This window comes from Rana temporaria, chromosome 1 (assembly GCF_905171775.1).
Source record: "Rana temporaria chromosome 1, aRanTem1.1, whole genome shotgun sequence".
Taxonomy (NCBI): domain Eukaryota; kingdom Metazoa; phylum Chordata; class Amphibia; order Anura; family Ranidae; genus Rana; species Rana temporaria.
The window spans coordinates 168,941,812-168,968,227 of NC_053489.1; the positions used below are offsets into that span (position 1 = coordinate 168,941,812).

The 26,416-nt window shown below is 44.0% G+C and overlaps 1 protein-coding gene across 1 annotated transcript in view; it reads left to right on the top strand.

Moving 5' to 3' along the window:
- The first annotated feature begins 16,196 nt into the window (after positions 1-16,196).
- The window catches only part of TESC (tescalcin), a 79,419-nt gene continuing 69,199 nt past the window's right edge, over positions 16,197-26,416 (top strand). The window contains exon 1 of the mRNA XM_040345942.1: positions 16,197-16,600. Within this exon, the coding sequence (XP_040201876.1) occupies positions 16,543-16,600 (58 nt within the window). The 5' untranslated portion in view covers positions 16,197-16,542. The remainder of the gene's footprint in view (positions 16,601-26,416) is intronic.

Genomic DNA, 26,416 nt, shown 5'->3' on the forward strand with positions numbered 1-26,416 from the left:
AAAACACTTACGCTGGCGTATCAACAGATACGCAGCGTAAGTGTAGAGATGCGCCGTCGTATCTATGCGCCTTATTCACAATACTAGATACGCCTGAAATATGGCTTCTTCCGACTGACGTAAGTCTTAGTAAGTATATCTTGGGTGCATATTTACACTGGCCGCAAGGGGCGTTTCTGTCGATTTACGCGTCTAATATTCAAATGACCTAGATACGCCGATTCACGAATGTACTTGCGCCCGTCGTATTAAGCTACGCCGTTTACGTAAGGCTTACGTCCGGCGTAAGTTTACCCCTCATAAAGCAGGGGTAAGTCATGTTAAGGTATGGACGTCGGAACAGCCGTCGATTTTTACATAGTTTACGTAAGTAGTACATGAATGGGGCTGGGCGTAGGTTACATTCACGTCACAGGCATTGAGCCGGGGTATGTTAGGGAGTAAATTCGACGTGATACTGAGCATGCGCGCGCATGCGCCGTTCGTTCGGCGCTTCATTTACATGGGGTCACGATTCATTTAAATACATCACCCCCACCTTCCACCTACTTTGAATTAGGCGGGCTTACTATTTCATGTTACGCCAGCGCAACGTTGTTGGCGAGTGCTTTGTGAATAGTGATCTTCCCTCTCTATGTTACGTCAGCATAGCGCATATCAGATGCGCTACGCCGCACTAAAAATACGCCGATGTATCTGAATCTGGCCCTTAAGACTTTTATTCAAGACCATTGTGATCTGTCATTGTGATACCTTTCAAAAGGTAGATGCTTCCTAAAAGGGACCAATAGCTCTTTTCCAACTGAGAGCTGAAACTATTTAGGAGACTTATACATTTACCCTTATATACCGATCAGTACTTAAATATTCAACATGTGGTCTGTGTTCCATGAGTGGTCCATTTTTGCTCTGACAACGCCCTTGTGAGCCAGGGTCGAGCAAGCAGTGATCTAGATAATATCCTTATGTTTTTAAGTGGTGTCTGGCTCTGTAATGGTCGTTGAGTGTTTCTGTATCAATAAACTCTGTGATGTAATTGTGTTATGAGCTAGGTTACGTTGAGAGGAGGTATAGACAGAATTGTAAAACGTATGCTCAGATGTATACCTGTACACATAAGAAAACGGACACATTTTATTGATGGTATTAATAAAGATTATAGTAGGTTTTTTTATACAGCTTCATTAATAGCCGATACAGTCCCAAAACTAAGAGGAGTTTCTTTGTGTAAAGATTAAAGCGGGGGTTCACCCAAAAATAAATTTGTAACATTACATTCAGCCGAGTTGTCCTAATGACAATCGGCTGTTTTTTTTTTTTTTTTCCCCATTCATACCGACTTTCACCGCCGCTCCCGGGTATGTCTTCTTCGGGACTGGGCGTTCCTATCTGATTGACAGGCTTCCGACCGTCGCATACAGCGCGTCACGAGTTGCCGAAAGAAGCCGAACGTCGGTGCAGCTCTATACAGCGCCTGCGCACTGACATTCGGCTTCTTTCGGCAACTCGTGACGCGCTGTATGCGACGGTCGGAAGCCTGTCAATCAGATAGGAACGCCTAGTCCCGCAGAAGACATACCTGGAAGCGGCAGTAAAAATAAGGTATGTATGGAAAAAAAAAACAGCCGATTGTCATTAGGACAACTCGGCTGAATGTAATGTTAAAAGATGATTTTTTGGGTAAACCTCCACTTTAAGATAAAAGAAGAACATAGAAGAACCACCCTCCTGTTGTCACGCATCCCAGACATAGTAAAAAATATCAAATTGTGCACCCTACAGAGCCAGCAAAGTACTGTTTAGCAGGGGCGGACTGACAACTCGTGGGGCCCCCGGGCAATAGAAGATTATGGGGCCCCCGGGCTTACAGATGGCCACCAAGCCAGGAAGCAGTACAGAGGCGGGGCAGCTAAAATCTCGGGATTTTCACATCAAAAGCATGTCGGTTTTGGACATATCAGGGACAGATGTAAAAAAAAAAAAACACAGATTTTTACATACTGTCCCTGGTTTTACTGAGCCTGGCAACCCTGATGGGGCCCCCTAGTGGCAGTGCCCGAGGGCCTCAATGGTCAGTCCGCTCCTGCTGTTTAGGATCCACCTATGATTTCCTTACAGGCTGCAGTCATAATTGTCATAATAATGCAATCAAGCCTTTTGCAATATTTATTGGAGGTTTCTTGTATGCTCTGATTAACATCAGAGAGTGGCTTGAAAGAGGACTACAAGGAGATCATCTGGAAGAGTGTATTGTAAGTCCTTTGCTATCGACTCCCTAGCTTGTTGCCAGAATGGTAGAAATTCCCCCGACAGGTGTTAAAATGCACCCCACTGACCACAACCCTTCTAACGTCCTGCAACAACCGAAGAATATATCAATAGTAATTTCTGGAATCACCCTTTTCAGATCATTTTCCCATAACAAAATAGGGAGTAGTCTTTCCAAAAAGCAACTTTTTGATTGCTGAAAAGAGTTTTAGAGCAAGAATTATGTTCTTTGAAAAAAATCTCTAAATATATGCCTATACATTTTTCTAAAAGCAGCAGTCCTCCATGGACAGCCGGTGACATATTACAAGTTCATTTAAAAATATATCTGTTCTGCTTTCTAACCAACTTCTGTAGCATGATGGTATTTATATCTGGTCAGACCCTGACTCTAGATCAGCCGTGTCAATGTGCAGAAGACAAGGTCAGATTCCGGTAAAGGCTGGTCCCAAAAATGTTTGGAGGTCAGTTGCTAGATGATGTACTAAGCTTGGTTAAATTATATATGTCTTATAAAATGTAGAGCAAAAAAATAACTCAAATATATATCCTACCATCACAGAAATATGTAAATACTGACATTAAAAACTTTGAGAGTAACATATCTACATTTTATTTAGCTTATTTAAATAGAGAATTTAAAAATTACACATTGTAGCATCAAAGCTGTTCATATAGTGATAGACAAGCAGATTCAGGATACATTACAGATTGACCCCATTTCCTCTGAGTAACGTTTCATCTCATAGTTTACAATCCTAATGCTTCAACTGTGTTAATTTCAGAAACTGATTTACTTAAATTGCTTAACATAATTTAATTGATTTTAAGCAATCCTAGTAAATCATTGCTACTTAAATGACCTGAAATTCATAAGGACAGAATTATATATAGAGAGGATAAAATGATTATTGAACATGTCCCCATCTGAACTAAAGATCAGAGTTCATAGAAGAGGCCACCATGGAACCTTCAAGATTTGAAGACTGTTTATGTGGAAGAATAGGCCAAAATCACACCTGAGCAATGCATTGGACTACCGTGTTTCCCTGAAAATAAGACCTACCCCGAAAAAAAAGACCTAGCGTTATTTTCCAGGAGAGCTGTAATATAAGCCCTACCCCAAAAATAAGCCCTAGGTGTTTAAAATGCTTGTAAAATCCTATAATCCACTCTATTACAGTAGTATACAATGTACAATGTGTGTGTTTCTGTAATATAATTGCGGGAAAGAGAGCTCAAGCGGGTCACAGAAACACATCGGCGCGATAACGAAGGTATTTGGCACAATTATATTACCGAAACACACACATTGTACATTATATACTACTGTAATAAGAGTGGATTATAGGATTTTACAAGCATTCACACTGGGGATTACTGTCAGGCAGGAGGAGAGAAGACAGCACATTACATGGCAAGACCTACCCCGAAAATAAACCCTACTGTGTCTTTTGTTGCGAAAATTAATATAAGACATGGGCTTATTTTCGGGGAATCACACTAGTTTCACCATACAGGAAGCATCTCGAAGCGTCATTACCAACAAAGGATTTTGTATTAAATACATTTCAGTTAGTGTGTTACATACTTTTTCCCTGTGTCATTCCATTTTATTACACATAACTTCATTTCTGAACTTATTTGTTTTGGTTTCTTTGTATGTATGGATTGCATGGGTTGTTACAAACGTAGTAGTTATATCATGTCAATAGCACCTTTAGAAATATATTTACAGAGAAAAATGGTGACGTGTTCAATACTTATTTTACCAGCTCTATATATATTGCACATTATTATACATATGCCAGTAGATGCACATCGCAGATCTATACTTTGATTCTTTCAATACACCATTACATGCACATACATATGTTTGTCCACATACAAAACCATGGTACGCCAGAATGCAAATATAATGATGATAATAATAATAATATAGCAAGCAGCTTGAGATATCTGTCATGAAACACTGGGCCAGATTCACGTAGCTCAGCGGATCTATAGATCCGCTCGATCTACGTGAAATAAGATCCGCTCCCGCAAGTTTAGGAGGCAAGTGGCTAATTCACAAACCACTTACCTCCAAACTTGCGACGGCGGATCCTAAATCCCCCAGCGGAATTCAAATTCCGCGGCTAGGGGAGTGTCATATTTAAATCAGGCGCGTTCCCGCGCCGATTTAAATACGCATGCGTCGTCCGGGGAATTTCCCGGCGTGCATTGCTCCCACTGACGTCAATAGGACGTCAGTGGTTGCGACGTGAGCGGGACTTGCGACGCGCGTGTTCGTGAATCGGCGTACGCAAACGACGTAGGAAATTTCAAATTCGACGCGGGAACGCCGGCTATACTTAACATTGGCTGCGCCTGATAAAAGAAAGGGTAAGTATACGACGGAAAACCGCTACGGAAACAACGTAAAAACAAGGCGACGGGTCCGCGTACGTTCGTGAATTTGCGTATCTCGCTGATTTACATATTATTTATCGTAAATCAGCGGGAACGCCCCCGGCGCCATTTTTAAATTTAAAAAAAGATCCGACAGTGTAACACAGTGTAACACTGTCGGATCTAGCCCTATCTATGCGTATCTGATTCTATGAATCAGGCGCATAGATAGGACCAGTTTACGTCAGAGATACGATGGTGTATCTGTATATACACCGTCGTATCTCTTTGTGAATCTGGCCCATTATGTTTTAGTGCGAAATCAAAAATGACCTTACTACAGAGTAGCCAAATCAAAACCTTTGTCTGAAGATGACCCGTATTTTTCTTTTATACCAAATGTAGCAATCACCTACCTGTAAGCTGGAAATTACAGTTTCTACAGCTTTATAGAGGGTTAAAGCCTAGAGTCTTAAGCCCCATACACACTATCAGTTTTCCTGCAGGTTTTTCTCTTCAGGTTTACCAAAACCATGTAGTGCAAGGGCCTGCCTGATTGCATACAAATTTAAACTCTTGAGGTTTGACCTCATATTAGATGGTTTTGGTAAACCTGTAGAGAAAAACCTGCAGGAAAACTGATAGGCCCAGATTCTCAAAGGGCTTACGACGGCGCAACGCAATGTACGCCGTCGTAAGTCCTAATCTGGGCCGTCGTATCTATGCGACTGATTCTTAGAATCAGTTACGCATAGATATCCATTAGATCCGACAGGGGTAAGGCTCTTACGCTGTCGGATCTTAAATGTAATTTTTTTTTTTGCCACTAGCTGTCGCCTCCGTCGTTTTCCCCGTCGAGTATGCAAATTAGCTAAATACGCGAATTCCCGAATGTACGCGCGATCGACGCAGTGAAGTTACGACGTTTACGTTAGTTTTGCACGGCGTAAAGTTGCCCCTGCTATATGAGGGGCAACCGATGTTAAGTATGGCTGTCGTTCCCGCGTCTAAATTTTAAAATTTACGTTGTTTGCGTAAGTCGTCCGTGAATGGAGCTGGACGCCATTTACGTTCACGTTGAAACCAATGACGTCCTTGCGACGTCATTTGGAGCAATGCACCCTGGGATATTTTCCGGACGGCGCATGCGCAGTACGTTCGGCGCGGGAACGCGCTTAATTTAAATGCTCCATGCCCCCTACCCGGCTAATTTGAATTAGGCGGGCTTGCGCCGGGTGATTTACGCTACGCCGCCGCAACTTTACAGGCAAGTTCTTTGTGAATAAAGCACTTGCCCGTAAAACTTGTGGCGGCGTAACGTAAATCAGATACGTTACGCCCGCACAGTTTTACGCCCATATACAAGAATTTGAGCCACAGTGTGTATGGGGCTTTTGTTTTGTAACCGGTGGAGTAATACAATTTTTCCTGTGATTATCATTGTGCTAAACCAAATTACCTTACTGCAGAGTAGCCAAATCACAACCTTTGTCTAAAGACAACCTGTATTTTTATTTATTACCAAATCTAACAACCACCTACCACCTATCTACCAACCTTTTGTTGTAAATTAATCAAACCACCACTACCAAAAATAAATATTAATAGCTATGAAAGTAACAATTGTTTGCTTTCTATGCAGTAAAAAAAGTTAAAAATCTTGTTTCAGATGGAGCCCTTTAGGAGGCACATTACATTTTTCGCCCATCTCCTAGGCTTTTACTGCCTATTGAAATCGTAGGCCCTGACAAGATTTCAGCTGAAGTATTGCATTACAGCTCGTTTTCAACAGATTATACAGGTAGAGCAACAATGCTAAATAGCAAGGCTTCTTTTTGGTGGTGGAGCTTCCTTTTTGGGCCAGTGCTTCTTCTTTTGAAAAGGGCTAATTAGAAGAGGCATGTAAAGTACTGTCTCATTGAGCTAGGGGACTACTGATTGCTTAGCCCTCCTCAGAGTGTATCATCCCCCTAATAGTGACTTGTACAACTAGTTCCTGCACCTATGGTAAAGAGTTAGAGCCAGCAAGGTTAGAAACCTAATTATTATGCTCAGGCTCACACTCCAAGGCCAAAAACTCAGATTTTGTGGGGGGCCCCCAATCCTGTGGTTGAAGGTCCAGTCTGTTGGGAGCCATGCCACACACCTAGGTAAAATACACCAGGGACATAGGTTACAAGGCATGTGGTCCAGACAGGAGACCTGTCACCAGCACCAGGCTGGCCACCCCTTTTTCTCCAAACCACCAGCCTTCTAAATGAGTCAGCTAAAATGTTCACTTTCGATAGGTATTGGCTGTGGTTTGCTGCCTTCAAGAGATCAGATGACCAGTCCAGCATATTGACAGGGAACGTTGCTGTTATTTCCAATTGCCTGTGGCCATACAGCAAACTAATCCCACTTTACATGCAGATAGCCATCACCAAGTACATTGTTGAGACACTCCTTCAAGCGGGAGTTCACCCAATTCCTTTTTTTTTCTATTTTCCCCTTAGATTCCTGCTTGTTGTGTCTAGGGGAATCGGCTATTTGTTTTAAAATATGATCCGTACTTACCCGTTTTCGAGATGCATCTTCTCCGTCGCTTCCGGGTATGGGTCTTCGGGAGCGGGCGTTCCTTCTTGATTGACAGTCTTCCGAGAGGCTTCCGACGGTCGCATCCATCGCGTCACTCGTAGCCGAAAGAAGCCGAACGTCGGTGCGGCTCTATACTGCGCCTGCGCACCGACGTTCGGCTTCTTTCGGAAAATCGTGACGCGATGGATGCGACCGTCGGAAGCCTCTCGGAAGACTGTCAATCAAGAAGGAACGCCCATTCCCGCAGCCCATACCCGGAAGCGGCGGAGAAGATGCATCTCGTAAACGGGTAAGTACGGATCATATTTTAAAACAAATAGCCAATTCCCCTAGACAAAACGAGCACGAAGCTAATGGGAAAATGTGTAAGCTATGGGTGAACCTCCGCTTTCATTTTATGCTTTTTACTGAACCATTAAACAGTGTAAACTATTTAACCAGTAAACAGCATTTTGCATTTGCATAATAGTTCCAAAAACATGACAGGTAATCTTAACAACTGTTTCCATTTGTAGGGTGTTGCAGGAGGGGTGCTGCAGTGGTCACAATGCCATGTAAAATACACAGCTGCAATCTACTTTTGATCTTTTTTCGAAGACTGCAGATCCGAAGGCCTATTAACTTGTCTTAGAAGAGGAAAAGTACACGTGTCTTCTTATACATCATTCCTCTAACCCATGGCTTAGTCCAGCCTGAGCAATACCCCCAATTGTTTTCTCCCCCAGAGTGGAAGCCCACTGGGGTCTCTTACTTAGTCCCACTCCCTACTGCTGCCCACCTCACCAGAAAAGTTCTTACTATACTTGGGTGCAGCGCCACTTGGACCTTTTCACTCTCCTCCCATGCAGGACTGCCTGACTACAACCACCAGGACCTCTTATCTCCTCCTAGGATGCATATGTAGCGCCCTGCTCCCATTGAGTGGGTGCTATGTGTTAAAATATAGTTGCCTGAGCAATAGTGTTGGCTCAGGATGATTATTCTAAATTGTTGGTTCTGTTCAGTTCAGCTGGGCTGCACAAGTTTCCCCCTGACGGTGGGTGTCGCTGTCACCGCAGGTCACGGTTGGAAAGGCAACAGGCTGAATGTATTGGGCATCTCTCTCTCAGAAGTGTCTCAGGGGGCGTGGTCAACCCGCTGTGCATTCTGGGGAGGGGTACTTAAGGGACAGACGCCGTTTAGCGGGGTTCATCTTCCAATCCCGACCTGAGGGCCCTCCTGGCCTCAGGGATGCTGAGCTGTTTCGTAACCTCGGGGCCAGCTGGCCCGAGGCCTTGCAACTGAGATTAGGCCCAAGAGTTTCTGGGGCCTACTGAACCAGGGATGGTCCTTCGCTACCTTGTCTAAGGAAAGGAGCTCAACCAGTGGGATTCAATTGATGGATGTACCCTGGCGAATTTACCTCACTGTGCTGCCGGTCCGGCTGAAAGATTCTTGGCATCGTAAGTCGTGTAACTTTTGTTGGAACTATATTGAGTGTGCAGTCGGTGTCATGGTCGACGACACTTTTCAAGTCTGTGGCAGAGACTTTGTCACGCTTCGCATCAGCTGCTAGGCCGGATGTGAGTAGGCCTATCTGGAGGTTGCTAAAATCCAGTGTGGAGCTGAGTTAATCCTCTGGATCTAATTGATACCCGTGATCCGCAAAGCAAAAGTGCCTGAGTCTTTCCCTGTCCCTCTACCCCTCTGTTGGAGAACTTTGTTAATAAAACCCTTGAAAGAGCCTTTTAGGTGGATTCAGAAAGACTTAGGCTGGCATATCAGTAGATACGCCAGCCTAAGTCTGAATGTGCGCCGGCGCTAATTTAAGCGCATTCTGGAAACCAGATACGCTTAAATTAGGCTCAGATACGAGCGGCGTAAGTGTCTTACACCGTCGTATCCTAAAGTGTAATTTTTAGGCTGACCGCTAGGTGGCGCTTCCATTGCGGTCGGCGTAGAATATGTAAATCACTAGATACGCCTATTCACGAAAGTAAGCCCGGCCGACGCAGTACAGATACGCCGTTTACGTAACACATTATCAGGCCTAACATTATTCCATCAAATAGCTGGAATAGTAATGTTAAGTATGGCCATCGTTCCCGTGATTTACGTCATTTACGTCCACGTCGAAACCAATAGGACCGTGCGGCATACTTTGCCGCAATGCACACTGGGATATGTACACGGACGGCGTATACGCCGTTCGTAAAATACGTCAATCACGTAAGGTCACCCCCCATTACCATAAAACACGCCCCCTTAGCTAAATTTGAATTAGGCACGCTTACGCCCGCCCGATTTACGCTACGCCACCGTAACTTAGCAGGCAAGTACTTTGTGAATCATGTACTTGCCTCGCTAACTTACGGCGGCGTAGTGTAAACACGATACACTACCGCCGCAACGCTACGCCTGCCTACCTGAATCTAGCTATATGTGTTGGTGCATACATTCTTATGGACAACTCTTCAAGGACAACCCCTGAAACGAGCATATGGAACAGTAAGGTAACGACAGGCCCAAATCTAAACCAGCAGCTGCTTCGGGGGTAGTGCTACACATAGTTAATAGACAAAAGGGCTACCTAATAACTCTTTGGCAAGACTACCCATAGAAGAAACCTAAGATACCTAGAAAAGTAATTTACACTGTTTCAAGAGTCAGAGAGACTCCACTTTTTACATTTAATATGCATAACTATATCATCCATATTTATAGATACTTTACATTTCTCATATATTATTTCTGCTGCAATTTCCAATTGACATTTAATAAGTGGCTCGTCTAGTCCCTGTTTACCCTTTTTAACTTTTGTCTGCAATATTGGATTTCAGCTAAGAATCCCTTCTTCATTTATATCTTATACAAGTCCAATCAGCCTATTACAGTTAAGGCTGGTGTGTGCCAAAAACACTGCTGTCTTTTGAAGGTCAAGATTGTGCCAAAATGTATCAGCCCTCTGTGTATCAATATGAAAAAAAATGTATTACTAATTTATTAGTTCTGGATAGTGTTGTCCAGGACTTGACTGTATATTGGATCTTCCCTGCTATGTGTAAGCCCAGAGGGGAAATCTTTCCATTCCCAAGTGTGGCTGAGAGGATCAACTTCTAGTTGTGATGAGCCTCAGCATCCCCCTTTTAGGCACAACTTTTTATCATGGAACATAAGTCTGGCGTGTATTTAGAGATAAAAATAAGTCTTTTGTGCGCAGTTCAAAATCTACGATAAAACATTCCACATGAAGATAAGAATTAAAACTTGTATTAAATTATGTCAAATAAACCCTGTACATTTGATGATACAGTCCTAAAATTTCATATTCACTGTTAGGAAAATAAATACAAAAATAACTGCCCCCCCATCTCCTGCAGCCCAAAAATAACAGTAGGAGCCTTATCTTGCTGCTGTTCCTTAATGGATCCAAGAAATAGTGGAAGTTGCCTTATGAAAACTGAAAACCAGGTGTAGGCAGTTAGGGCCAGATTCTCAAAGGGCTTACGACGGCGCAACGCCATTTGCGCCGTCGTAAGTCCTAATCTGGCCCGTCGTATCTATGCGACTGATTCTTAGAATTAGTTACGCATAGATATCCATTAGATCTGACAGGCGTAAGGCTCTTACGCTGTCAGATCTTAGATGCAATTTTTTTTCCCGCCGCTAGGTGTCGCCGACGTCGTTTTCCCCGTCGTCTATGCAAATTAGCTATTTATGCGAGATTCCCGAACGTACGTGCGGTCGACGCAGTGAATTTACGACGTTTCCGTAGCTTTTGCGACGCGTAAAGTTGCCCCTGCTATATGAGGGGCAACCAATGTTAAGTATGGCCGTCGTTCCCGCGTCGAAATTTAAAAATGTACGTCGTTTGCATAAGTCATCCGTGAATGTCGCTGGACGCCATTTACGTTAACATCGAAACCAATGACGTCCTTGCGACGTCGTTTTAGGGACGGCGCATGCGTAGTACGATTGGCGCGGGAATGTGCATAATTTAAATGATCCACGCCCCCTACCTGGATCATTTGAATTAGGCGGGCTTGCGCCAGAGAATTTACGCTACGCCGCAACTTTACAGGCAAGTGCTTTGTGAATCAAGCACTTGCCGCGTAACCTAAACGAGATACGTTACGGCCGCATAGTTTTACGCCGATCTACGAGAATCTGGCCCTTAGATCCTTGATAGAATTTGATCAGCATACTTAAAGAAAGAATCCCACATGTGGATATTTTTATACATAGTCACGCTGATCCAGCTTGGACCAATGTAACTATGTATATACCATACCTGGCTGATGCCCCTGTAAGCTGGAAATCACTGTTTCTACAGCTTTATAGGGTGTCGGAGCCTAGACTCTTAGATTTATAATTAGTAATACAATTTTTGCTATGAATATCATTGTGACAGCATACTTGCTCTTTATGGCTCTTTTACCTCTCAATATGTCCTCCTCCATCATGACAGGTTCACGCTCCAATCCATGTTTCATTTGCCGCTGCTTCCATTTACCCCTGCCACGTCTTCAAGGTTCTGTGGTGCATACACAGGAGTTATATTGTCCCTGCATGCATTGTGCAATGTACATACACTAGGAGGATTTGCAAGGAGTATTGGGCACACTTGCATTCAGTGGCGGTGCGTTCATATGGTGGAGGAGCACCGCCCCCCTCTCTTCTGCACACATCAATCTCTAATAGATAGATTTATGCATTGCGTGAATGTATCTATTGTCGCCGCTGCCGCCCCCTATTCAGGTGCCCGGTCCCTTGTCGGGCGCAAGGCATCTGAATTACAGCGGAGGGGGTGTTTTTGGAAGTGCATGATTAGAGCTTGTGGGCTCTAATAGGCATCCTTATTAGAGCTTGTGGGCTCTAATAGGCTTCCAAATTGGTAAACAGCGGGCGCACAGCTGTGCATTCGCTGTTTACACAGTGTTGTGTTAGGGAATCGAATAAATCGCTTCCCTAACAGTGACCCGCCTCTCAGCCAATCAGGTGCACCAAGTCTGGTTGCCTGTCACCTGATTGGCTGAAACGACAGGCTCTGTGCATAGCAGAAGAGGACGGGAGAAGGCATCAAGGACTTGGAGGGAGCGTGGACAGCGCTGACCTGAGACGGGTAAGTCCCGGGCGGGGGGGCACACTGGTGGCAATTGATGGGGCAAACTGCCAGTAATTGATGGGGTAAACTGGTGGCAATTGATGGGGCAAACTGGCGGCAATTAATGGGGCAAACTGGTGGCAATTGATGGGGCACACTGGTGGCAATTGATGGGGCACACTGGCGGCAATTGATGGGGCACACTGGCAGCAATTGATGGTTACAGTAACTTATGGCACAGTGGTGGCAATTTATGGGTACAGGGGCTGCGTTTGATGGGCACAGTGGCTGTGCTTGGTGGGCTTAGTGGCAGCGTTTAATGGGCACAGTGGTGGCAATTTATGGGTACAGGGGCTGCGTTTGATGGGCACAGTGGCTGCGTTTAATGATGGGCACAGTGGTGGCAATTTATGGGTACAGTGGCTGCGTTTGATGGCACAGTGGCTGCATTTGATGGGCACAGTGGCTGCGTTTGATGGGCACAGTGGCTGCATTTGATGGGCACAGTGACTGCATTTGATGGGCACAGTGAGGCTGCAATTGATGTTGTTCAGTTTGTTTGCGCCCCCCCCCCCCCCCCAAAAAAAAAATTCGGAGCACCAACCGCCACTGCTTGCATTACCCAAAAAAATAGCTCCTTGCATACTGCCCCAAGTCATAGTCCCAAGTTTTAATCTTCGAATCTCGGTCAGTATGAAATGTGTGTATACAGTATACACACAGTATATATTCTCCCATCATTTCCAGGTCTCTACAGTTACACTGAATGCTTTGGAGATTTGTATTTACTGTATTAATTTGGTATGCCAATTTTAGTGATCACTAGGGTTGCCACCTCATCCCTTTAAAACAGAACACATATGAATTCCACAGGTTCTGAGGCTAATTTAATTTAGATAAGGCTCCGCTTGAGTTCAATTACCACCTTAATCAGCCACAGAACCTGTGTAATTCATATGTGTTCTGTTTTAAAGGGAAGAGGTGGCAACCCTAGTGATCACATACCTATGAAAGTGTCACTGCATTCTAATTCAGTGCCCACACAAACACCAACTTGACCTCAAGTTCAATATTTCCAGTGTGCATTGTAAATAGCAGAAAATGCTTGCATTGTATAAAAATTACATAAATTGCAAACTGTCGCATTTTTCACTATTTTTTCAAAATCAAATAAATAAAGATACTAAAATATATCTATCTCTCTCCCTCTCTCTCTGTGTATATATATATATATATATATATATATATATATATATATATATATATATATATATATATATATATATATATATATATATATATATATATATATATCTAGTGGCGGTACAAGGGTGAGGCCAAGCAGGCATCTGCCTTGGGCGCTGTGTTGAGGGGAGGCTCACTTCTTGTGCCGTTCCTCACTAACAGGAGTGATCGCAATTTCACTTTTGTCACACGGAGCAGCTGCTGACTGACACTTGTTGGAGGGAGGATTAGGGTTTCTCCTACCTCCAGCCTGCAGGGGGAGATAGACAGCCGGCAGACGTTCCTTCCTCTCGCCTCTTGTCATATCACTTATCACATGACTGTGGAGAGGAGGGAGAAGCTGCCTTCATTCAGAAGAGCTGTAAGTACACATGGGGCTGGGTGACAACTGATAAATTGGGGCACTGTGATGGGGACACATTGTGTAAGGGGGCACTGTGATGGGGACTAAGGATAAGCCTGATGCGCGGCTGCAGAGATCGGGAAACCTCTCACTGCCTGTGATTAGTGCAGCACAGTGCCGGCTTCCTGGCTGGCTCTGCACGTGGGGTGTGCGAACACACCGGAGCTCATCCTTAATGGGGACACTGTGATGGGGGCACTGTGGTGGGAAAACTGTAAATAGGGCACTGTGATGAGGACAAATTGTGTGAGTGGGCACTCTGATGGCCCAAATTGAGTAAGGGGCACTGTGATGGGGACACATTGAGTAAGGAGGCACTCTGATGGGGACACATTGAGTAAGGAGGCACTCTGATGGGAACACATTGAGTAAGGGGTGGACTGGGATGGGGACACATTGAGTAAGGGGGGACTGGGATGGGGACACATTAAGTAAGGGGGGGGACTGGGATGGGGACACATTGAGTAAGGGGGGACTGGGATGGGGACACATTAAGTAAGGGGGGGGACTGGGATGGGGACAAATTGAGTAAGGGGTGGACTGGGATGGGGACACATTGAGTAAGGGGGCACTGTGATGGGGACACATTGAGTAAGGGGTGGACTGGGATGGGGACACATTGAGTAAGGGGGGAACTGGGATGGGAACACATTGAGTAAGGGGGGTACTGGGATTGGGACACATTAAGTAAGGGAGCACTCTGATGGAGATATATTGTGTAAGGGGGGCACTCTGATGGGGACATATTGTGTAAGGGGGCACTGTGATGAGGCAGCTGATGTAAAGGGGGACTCTGATGGGGACACCTGATCTAAAGGGGGACTCTGACAGGGGGCTTCTGATGGGGACAGTGTTAAGTGGTTTTGTTTTGTTTTACTTGAAATGTGTATGTGACTGGCCTACTTTATTGTTTTATTAGAGAGATTTTTAACTTTTATCAATTCCCTCTTTCCTAGGTAGACATTTGTGCATTGCAGGAATGTGTGCAAAATTGTGTGCATTCCTGCAATACACAAACACACACAGCTCTTTTACAGGTGTGCACTGACCATGTTAATTCTTAATTGCACAACACACACCTTGCTTTTGCGCTTGTTCACCTGCAAAACGCATGATAACAAAGTACCATGCGTTTTAGTGCAGTGTGATTTTTTAAAAAGGTTCTTTTGTGCATCCTTCATGTGTAGGGCAACCCATTTAAATGAATGGACTGTCCTCTATGTACTTTACAAAACCACACATACTCCATCATATCTGCAAAGGCGTGAATGGAGCCTTTAGTGCTGTGCGCCGCAATTAGCCCTGCCCCCTCCACCTGGGGGGGGGGGCGCAGTTTGCCATCTTCGCACTGGGTGCTGGATGACCTTGTCCCGGCACTGTGTGTGTGTGTGTGTATATATATATATCCAATTCTAGAACAAAATGAAAGCCCTATCTGCCCCCTTCAACCCCAACAAAATGATGTATAATAAATGAGGGTAAGAAAGCTAAATATTATAAGGTGTGAAACAGAGACTAAAAAAAAAAACTTGACTGGTTAAGTTGATACTGTTAAACTGATCCAAACTCAAATGTATAATCTATGCAAATAAATTATTGTTGAACTATTATTAATATAATCATCAACTTATTATTATAACCATCATCATAAAAATAGTCATAATTTTGTATTATTATTATTATTATTGTTGTCATCATTAGTATTATTATTTTTATATTATGATGATGATTTATATGATGATAATTTGCCCAGGCAGTGATACCATGTTATTAATAATAATAATAATAAGATGATGATTTGCCCAAGCAGTGACGCCATGTTAATAATTAATAATATTAGTAATAATAATAATAAGATGATGATGATGATTTATATGATGTTTTGGCAAGGCAGTGACACCATGTTAAAAAATAATAATATCAGTAATAATAATAATAATAATAATAATAATAATAAGATGATGATGATTTGTATGATGATGCTTTTCTCAGGCAGTGACATCATGATAATAATAATAGTCATAAGATGATGATTGGCTCAGGCAGTGCCACCATGGTAATAATTAATAATCATAAGAAGATGATGATGATTGGCTCAGGCAGTGACACCATGATAATTATTAATAATCATAAGATGATTGGCTCAGGCAGTGACACCATGGTGTGGTGTGGGTAAAGTGTATCACTGTCTGTACTTAGCAGAGACAGAGCCGGCATGTGAGTGCATGTCATTGCTCTCCCCTCCCTGAGCATGCACAGCTGCATTGTGTAGAACTGTAGCTGAAGGAGGTAGAACACGGCAGGCACAAGGACCCATGGGACAAGTGGCACCGAGTCTGTTGTAATTAGTCTGTAGGCTTCCTGGACTCAGAGAGAAGTGTAGAGAGGAACTAGACGGGGATTGTGCTGAGAATCTTCTGCTAGGAACACACGGCTCCCGTCTGGACAGAATACACAGCTGCCATTCAGTGGAGGAGCCGCTGGATGAATCTCCGGGGCTGGAAGTAGCTGGAGAGGGTCCCGGGCTCTTTGGATTGGTCCCTGCTATCGGAGGATCGGACCCGCGGAGCGCACTATGGGGCTGACACAGTCTCGGTCTGCGGTGACTCAGGAACTGATGGAGAAGACAGGCTGTAAGTACCCTCTTCTGGGACAGAGATAGGTGCCATGTACAGGGGGTGACCAGCCTCCACGGTGCCCGACTCCTTGTGTGATTGGGGACATGTGGTACATAATGTACCATGTATGTAGATAACAGGGGGCAGCTTCTTATGTATAAAGTTCAGCTCTCCCTTACTAATAATTCATATGTTTGGGGACACTTTGCTGCTGAAATTAGTGCTGCTCTATGGTCCAATCATATTTACTAGACTTATTGTATTCCATCATTTTTGTTTATTACAGGTATTTATAGAGCACCAACAATTTACACAGCAGACCTTTATAATTCTCTATAATGACATTTGGATGTTACTATTCCCTTTATAAGAAGAAGTGCATATTTACAATGTATTAAAGTGCAGTTTACAAACATGTGTTGACATGATGGTTTTAGCCATGGAAAACTAGTATTTTGCTTACCCAGTTTTAAGTGACGATTTTAGAACCTTTTTCTGAATGTGTAATGTACGAAAAGTGGGATTTATTTAGCGCTCAACCGCTGCGCATTTGCATCCGAGGCAGCATGGGGCTGTGTGCTGAGAGTGTTCACTGCGCATTCCCAGAACACTGATGGACAACTCTTGTTCAAGGCTTCTGATTGGGAGCCAGGAGGACAAACCACTGTGATGTCACTCACAGCAGTTACATGGTAGAGAAGCTGCGTCGCCTCCAGGACATTAACCACTTTCTTACTGGGCACATATACCCCCCTCCTGCCCAGGTGAAATTTCAGCTTTCGGCACTGCGTCGCTTTAACTAACAATTGCGCAGTCGTGCAACGTGGCTCCCAAACAAAATTGACGTCCCTTTTTCCCCACAAATAGAGCTTTCTTTTGGTGGTATTTGATCGCCTGTGCAGTTTTTATTTTTTGCGCTATAAACAAAAAAGAGCAACAATTTTGAAAAAAATACAATATTTTTTACGTGTTGCTATAATAAATATCCCAATTTAAAAAAAAAACAACATTATTTTTCTCAGTTTAGGCCGATACGTATTCTTCTACATATTTTTGGTAAAAAAAAAAAAATCACAATAAGCGACTGGTTTGCGCAAAAGTTATAGCGCCTACAAAATAGGGGACAGAATTATTATTTTTTATTATTTTTTTTTTTACTAGAAATGGCGGCGATCTGCGATTTTTATTGGGACTGCGACGTTATGGCGGACACATCGGACACTTTTGACACATTTTTGGCGCCATTCACATTTATACTGCGATCAGTGCTATAAATATTCACTAATTACAGTATAAATGTGACTGGCATTGAAGGGGTTAACACTAGGGGGTGAGGAAGGGGTTCAATGTGTACCCTAATTAGTGTTCTAACTGTGGGTGGAGGGGGGGTGACTGGGGGGGGTGACCGATCTATGTCCCTATGTACAAGGGACACAGATCGGTCTCCTCTCCAGAGACCGCACCGCTGTCTCTGTGTAAAACGGCAATGAGAGATGATCTCATATGTTTACATATGAGATCATCTCTCATTGGCCGCACAGATCGCATCGCAAACGGCCACTATGATTGGCCGTTCGCGGCGATCTGTGATTGGCTGTGTCCAAGGGACACGGCCAGCACAGCAGTTCCCCGCTGCACGCTCTGGAGCGCGCGCGGGGAACGCGCAAAGGGGCGGACGTCAATTGACGTCCACTTGGATTTTCGGATCCGCGCTGTAGCCGTCATTTGACTATAGCGCGGGTCCCAAGAGGTTAAACCCACTTAAAGCGGAGTTCCGGCCACAATTTGACTTTTTAAATATAAATACCCCTGTAATACACAAGCTTAATGTATTCTAGTAAAGTTAGTCTGTAAACTAAGGTCCGTTTAGTTAGGTTGTTACAGCATTTAGACACTTTATAAAATAGAAATTGACTGGGGCCATCTTAAGTGTGGGCATCATGAAGCCAGACTGTATGACTTCCTGGATTTCAGCCTTGCAGATCTCGCACATGCTCAGTGCTGCACAAGCAGTGTAATAGGTTTCAGATCAGGTTTCAGCACCTGTACTGTCCAAGTCACATGATTCTTCGAGACTGGGGAGTGCACAGACTCCTGGAAAGTTACACCCACTACATTCCCAGGAGTCTGTGCGGTGTAGGTTAGGAAGCTTAAGCACCTAGGTGCAGGAAGAGGGAAGATTAACTATTCTGCCTAGCAACAACACTTTGAAGGCATCTAAAAAAAATGTTTTTTTTTCTTAAAGGACTAATGACATTTTTTTAAAACTACTGATGTAATGTTATATTTATGGGTGGAACTCCACTTTAAAGGACCACCAGGAGTGTTATCCAGTAGAACTATTCTCGCCTCCTCTTCAGCACTGTGAGTTGCTGATATCTTTGGCCAGTTGGCTTCTGCGTACCAGTCTTCGCCCATTTTAATTGGCCAGGCCAAGACAACGTCACTCCCGTGCATGCACATGAGCACATTAATCTCAGCATTGCCAAAATTGTACACTTAGCTGCGCATGCGTAACTCAGCGTACAGGGCATGTAAGCAGATGAGGAACTTTAACGCATAAGAGACACAGTGTGTTTTTTTACTAAAACTAAATCTGGTGCAGCTGTGCATGGTAGCCAATCAGCTTCTAACTTCAGCTTTTTCAATTAAGCTTTGATAAATAAACCTGGAAGCTGATTGGCTACCATGCACAGCTGCACCAGATTTTGTACTATCCAGTTTTAGTGAACCAACCCCAGTATTTCTCTCCTGCATTAAAAATCCTTTCGGTTTGTCACTCTACGGGGAGGGGGGTCTCCAAACTACAGCCCTCCAGTTGTTCAGGAACTACAATTCCCATCATGCCTAGTCTACGAATGTCAGTTTTACAATGCCTTGTTGGAGTTCTTCAACAGCTGGAGGGCCATAGTTTTGAGATCCCTTCTCTAAGGGCACTTTAGAGGGTTAAAAAAAAATATGCTTTCCATGAAATGAGCACCAAAATACCTCACTAAAATGCATTTTATAACTTTTCCTAGTTTTTGCTTGATTTAGGGGTATTAAACCCCAAACAAATATTATATTGCAGCTCACCCATTCTTGGAAGTGATGGCTGCATTTGTTTTCTTTTTAGGCCCCTTTTCCTTTATTTCCATCGGCTGATCCAGCCAGTAAGTCTATTGCTTTTCAACAGAACAAGCTCTTCTGTAAATGTAGAGGGCTGAGACAAACCATTTAAAGGGGTGGTTCCCCCTTAAAAACGACTTTTTCTTATTCCACTGCCCCCCCACATTCCATCACGATTAGGGCTCTTATTATTTTTTTCATGCTGTACATACCTTAGTACAGCATATTCACCCGTGCATCCGGGTTGCGAGTCCCGCGGGAATGGGCATTCCTCACACGCTGGTGATTGACGTTTTGCCCAAAAACGAGCTCCCCCCGTCGCATAAGCCGCGTCACGGTTGGCGAAAGGACCCGAACGGCGAGTCGGCGCTATACTGCGCATGCGCATCGCCGTTCGGCTCCTTTCGCCAATCGTGACGTGGCTTACGCGACGGGGGGGAGCTCGTTTTTGGGCAAAACGTAAATCACCAGCGTGTGAGGAACGCCCACTCCCGCTGGACTCGCAACCCGGATGCACAGGTGAATATGCTGTACTAAGGTATGTACAGCATGAAAAAAATAATAAGAGCCCTAATCGTGATGGAATGTGGGGGGGGCAGTGGAATAAGAAAAAGTCGTTTTTAAGGGGGAACCACCGCTTTAACATTGACAAGGGTGTTTACAATGATCAGCTTTTATTTATTTATGCAAAACCTGTATCCCAAAATTAAATAAAATAAAATGTTGGCTGTAACTGCAGTGTGAGCTGGAGTTCAGCTTCAATATGTTAGTATATTTAAATCTGCTTGTAGACCTAACCCCAGATTAGCCACTTCAATACTTTCTGCCCTGTCACACTTTTAATGACAATTGTACGATTACCCCCCCCAAAAAAAAAGAAGGGCCGGATTCAGAAAGAATCGCGTATCTTTAGGCATCTCATATACGCTACGCCGCCGTAACTTAGAGAGGCGAGTACCGTATTCAGAAAGAACTTGCGCCCTAAGTTACGGCGGCGTAGCGTAAATGGGCCGGCGTAAGCCCGGGTAATTCAAATGAACAAGGCAGTGGGCGTGTTGTATTAAAATGAGCCGTGACCCCATGCAAATGAGGGGCCGAACGAACGGTGCATGCGCCGCCTGTGGACGTATCCCAGTGCGCATGCTCAGAATCACGTCGCAAATACTCAATGCTTTCGACGTGAACGTAACCTATGCCCAGCCCCATTCACGTACGACTTGCGCAAACAACGTAAACCACGTCAAATTCTACGCTGTTCCGACGTCCATACTTAACATTGGCTGCGCCTCATATAGCAGGGGTAACTTTACGCCTACAAAACACCTTATGCAAACGACGGCGGGCGCAAGTACGTTCGTGAATCAGCGTATCTTGCTCATTTGCATATTCTACGCGTAAATCTATGGAAGCGCCCCTAGCGGCCAGCGTAAATATGCACCCAAGATACGACGTCGTAAGAGACTTACGTCGGTCGGATCTTGGCCAAATTCCGGCGTATCTGATTCTTTGAATCAGGCGCCGAGATACGACGGCACACATTCGGACTTACGACGGCGTAGCTGGAGATACGCCGTCGTAAGTCCTTTGTGAATCTGGGCCAAAATGTTTATCATTTTCCTCCCACAAATAGACCTTTCTTTTTGTGGTATTTGAGCACCTCTGTTTTTTTTTTATATTTTGCTAAACAAAAAATTATATTATAACATTTAGTTTTCTCCTTCATTGACGGCCACTGATGAGGCTGTACTAATCTTTGCCTTTGAAATAACGGTATTTACACCAAAAATAATGAATTTTCTAAATAAAAAAACCTTGATTACGGAATTGGGTAAATATTTGTTTTGTGATATTTAGTACTTACATTTAGTGTTTTTTTTTTTTTTTTTTTTTTTTTTTTTTACATTGTTGCATCTCAATTTTTTTTTTCACAGGCTAACACTGCACCAGAGGGAGATTGATCTGTGAATAAAGACGCATGCAAATATTAGAAAACTATAAAAACATTCTTGGCGTGCCTCCACTCACAGAACCTTCTCCCTCTGGCATGATACAAATTATTTACATTCCTGAGCAAAGGGCATAACATTACTGCACTAATACATTATTTTCTCTCAACTTACTGGTCAGGAGTTGCATGTGAGCAAAGTGGGAGTTAAAAACACAGGGGTTTTATTGTTGCTTGTTAGTTTGTATGTGACTGACTTGGAATAAGTACTGTATAGCTAACACTTTTTAACCACTTTAATCGCCGGTAGGTTTTACCCTTTTTTAGGCTTCATGCACATTAGAAACCTGAAAACTGCTTTAGAAATGCTGGACAAAATACGGTAATGTTTTAGCGTTGTTTTTCCGGTATTTAGCAGCGTTTAGGCTAGTGTGTAAGATACGTTTTATGGGAGCTGCAGCTTTAAAGTGGCTGATGGAAAACCAGTGAATAGCTGGTTAACCACTTCAATACAGGGCACTTCCCCCTCTTCCTGTCCAAGCCAATTTTCAGCTTTCAGCGCTGTCACTTTTTAAATGACAATTGCGCGGTCATGCAACACTGTACCCAATTTTTTTTATCATTTTGTTCCCACAAATAGAGCTGTCTTTTGGTGGAATTTGATCCCCACTGGGGTTTTTATTTTTTTCTAAAAAAAATTAAAAAAAGACCGACAATTTTTTTTTTTCTGTTATAAAATGTTGTAAATACGTTTTTCTCCTGCACTGACGGGCACTGATGAGGCTGCACCAATGAGATGGCACTGATGAGGGGCACTAAAGTGTAGCACTGATGGGCACCGATAGGCGACACTGGGCACTGAAAGGCTGCATTGATGGGTACAAATGGTGGGCACTGATAGGTGGCACTATTGGGCATCACTGATAAGGAGGCACTGATTGGCATCATTTATGGGCACTGATTGGTATCCCTGGTGGTCATGGGTGGCATACCTAGTGGTCTTCCATGGTGGGCATCCCTGGTGGTCCTGGGTGGGCATCCTCAGGGGGGTCTGCGCTGATAATCAATCAGACCCCCCTGTTAGGAGAGCAGCCGATCAGCTCTCCTCTACTCCTTTAGAGGCTCTTTACCTAGATCAGAGTTGCGGCGTTTCTGACTGACACACTGCACTACCGATCGTGGCGCTATGTGCCCCCACGGGCGTGCGCCAGCTTGTTATCCTGAACGAAGTCCAGTCAGGATAACGGAACCACCACCCGGGCATCATTCTGCTATAGGCCGGGCTGGAAGGGGTTAAGGAGCGGGCTGGGAATCCGGCCACCACGTCTTTAGCAAAGGTAGAGTACTCCGCTGTCAGCAGGGTTCCCCGAGTTGCAGTAGTAGAGGTGGGACCTAAGTAAACTGCCAGCAGCTGGGGCCAGGTGGAACTGATTGCAGGAACCTGCTGGCTGCTGGGAGACACCCACTGGTGGTCACTGGAACATAAGCTCATAAGCCCAGGGAAGCACACTGCCACCAGCTGATGAACCAGGTCCTGACACCCTGTCACCTGCCAGTGGTGTCCAATTACAGCACAGATCGGCAGGGGGCACAAGAACATGCGCCAAAAAAACAGTAAGTATAGCGCAATGTTTCAGTATGTTGCTGTGCCGCCCACTAGCAGTAAATGTACTGTTATCGGGCGGTAAGTGGTTAAATCACTTCATCTCCATTTCTATTACTTTTTAAAGTCGTTTTTCCTTCACTGTCTCTTAGTGCATTAATTAGGTCCCATGAACATTGGATTCTTAGCCCCGGTGCAAGAGACCCTGGCCCATCTAACTCCACTGCTGGTGACTAAGGATGAGCTCTGGCTTGTTCGCATAGAACACGTGCAGAGCCCCCCAGGAAGTGTGCACGGCGCTGTGCTAATCACGATCCCTGCAGCTGAGCATCGAGACAATGTCTCCCTGGCTGTGATTAGTACAGCGCAATGCTCACTTCCTGGCGGGCTCTGCACGTGTTCTATGCGAACACGCCGGAGCTCATCCTTACTGGTGTCCTGTACATTTCTATGAGAGGGTGAAAGCTATTGCAGCTTGACAGGGTTGGATGGTGTACCAGTGGGTACTAACATTTAGTTCAGATTGTACCCAGGGTGCGGAAGGCAGATTGTGTACATTCCAGATATTTGTCCCTAGTTATAAAGAGGACTAAGTAATGTTAAAGTGGTATTAAACTGTACGAAAATATAATTAAATGGTCCCACTGCAGATTTATGTCAAACAAAACCAAAGAAGATTCCCAGCTCAACTTACCAACCAGTCTGCAACCTACCAAATTATCCTGTCTAACAGTATGCGTAAAAAAATAGGGGTTTTGTTTGCAAATAAATGCGTAAGCTGCAGAGCCACTTCCCGCCACCCCAGTGTTCTCTGCAGTCCTAACTCTAATTTTGAGTCTCCACAGTAGAAGCACATGCATTATGATGGATAGGCAGAGGGCAGGTAAGCCTGTAGGGAGCCCACCTCTCCTTTAAAGGCACAGGGGAACACTGGACACCCAGTATATAGCAAAATGGCAGCAAAGGTGTTCAGTGTGTCCCCTCCCCAGTATTCCAACAGTACAAACAGATGGCCACTTCCCCCACCTATAACTAGCCTTTGCAGCAAGTAGCACCTGAAAGGGTGACTTACCTTATGGAACAGAGCCCTTCAGTGCTGAGCCATCACCACTCCCAGCACTACCATCTGCTCCCAATCTTCATTACAAGTTTGCGCTCTCCGGCCGTTTGAATGACCAGGCCGTCATTTCTGTGCATGCGTACTGGTGTCACCATTTTGGAACGGCACTCTGTATTCTGTATTCACTGCTCATGTGTCAGTGACATCATCGGCTAAACAGTGCAAGTTCAGGGTGTTTCACAGGCACCTACAGATAAGTAGCCAGATTCATAAAGACTCAGTAGATACGCCGTCGTAAGTCCGAATGCGGCGCCCTTGTATCTATAAGCGTATTCTCAAACTGAGATACGCTTCTCTGTTGCTAAGATACGACCGGCGTAAGTCTCCTACGCCGTCGTATCTTAGCTGCATATTTACGCTGGCCGCTAGGGGCGTGTACGTTGATTTACGCCTAGAATATGTAAATGAGCAAGATACGCCTATTCACGAACGTACTTGCGCCCGATACGCTGTTTACGTAAGGTGTTTTTCCGGCGTAAAGCTAAACCACCAAAAAGATGGCGCAGCCCATGCAAGGTATGGACGTCGGAAGAGCCGTCGTATTTCACGTCGTTTGCGTAAGCGTACGTGAATAGGGCTTGGCGTAGGTTACGTTCACGTCGAAAGCATTGAGTATTTGCGGCGTGATTCTGAGCACTTGGCCCTCATTTACATGGGGTCACGCCCCCTACCTGCCTATTTTGAATTTGGCGGGGTTACGCTGGGCCATTTGCGATACGCCAACGTAACTTAGGAGGCAAGTGCTTTGTGAATACAGTACTTGCCTCACTATGTTACGTCGGCGTAGTGTAAATGGGATGCGCTACGCCAGCATAAAGATACGCGCCTCTACGTGAATCTGGCCAAAGATGTTTTATTTTTTTTCATAAGCTTACCTGTAGGGCAAAATCTAAAAATGTGACTTCAATACTACTTTAACCAGTAAGAAAATGTAACATTTCGAAATCCTTGTTAAGCTGAAAAGAGCTTTGACTGGTACATGAGTACATCATATGCTTGCAGCAAAAGCAAGCTATCTGTATGTAACAAAATTAAATATAATTAATTACACAAGCTGAAATGCAATATGCTACTGTTCACTAAAACCTTAAAACAGCAGTCAGTCAAAGCCTTTAGCTCTCATCCTTTCAAAGGCATGAAAGTAGCCCAACTTCTCTAGTGTAAAATAGCAATCTGTTACCTTCAGCTAATTACCTTTTTGCACTATATCTATAGATGGATCTATTTTAATCTCCAGGATTATTCCAGAGCGACAATGCCTGTTTGTTTTATATTGCTTTATACTTGCCTTTTATGAACATATCCGTTAAGGTTTTGCCCAGCGAAGTATATGATGTGATCAATCCCACGCACAATGCCCAGGTGTGAAGACAACGCTGTTGTGTTCTTTTTTCTCATAGTGCTGTAAAAACATACTGCTCCTTGACCAGTATTCTTATTTTTAAAGCTTTTCAACGTTTTTAAACTTTTTTTTTTTCTTCTTTGGGTAATATGTGAATGTAGCCTGGAGTGAAAAACTGGTTTTGTATCATTTTCTTGGTGGTACAAGTTATTAAAATGCTCAGTCATAGATTAAAAAATGAATTCTCTTCTAACTTTAACCACTTAAGCCCCGGACCATTTTGTTGCTAAATGCCCAGGCCAGGTTTTGCGATTCGGCACTGCGTCGCTTTAACAGACAATTGCGCGGTCGTGCGACGTGGCTCCCAAACAAAATTGGCGTCCTTTTTTCCCCACAAATAGAGCTTTCTTTTGGTGGTATTTGATCACCTCTGTGGTTTTTATTTTTTGCGCTATAAACAAAAATAGAGCGACAATTTTGAAAAAAATGCAATATTTTTTACTTTTTGCTATAATAAATACCCCCCAAAAACATATATAAAAAAAAAAAATTTTCCTCAGTTTAGGCCGATACGTATTCTTCTACATATTTTTGGTAAAAAAAAATCGATTGTTTATCGATTGGTTTGCGCAAAATTTATAGCGTTTACAAAATAGGGGATAGTTTTTTTATATATGTTTTTGGGGGATATTTATTATAGCAAAAAGTAAAAA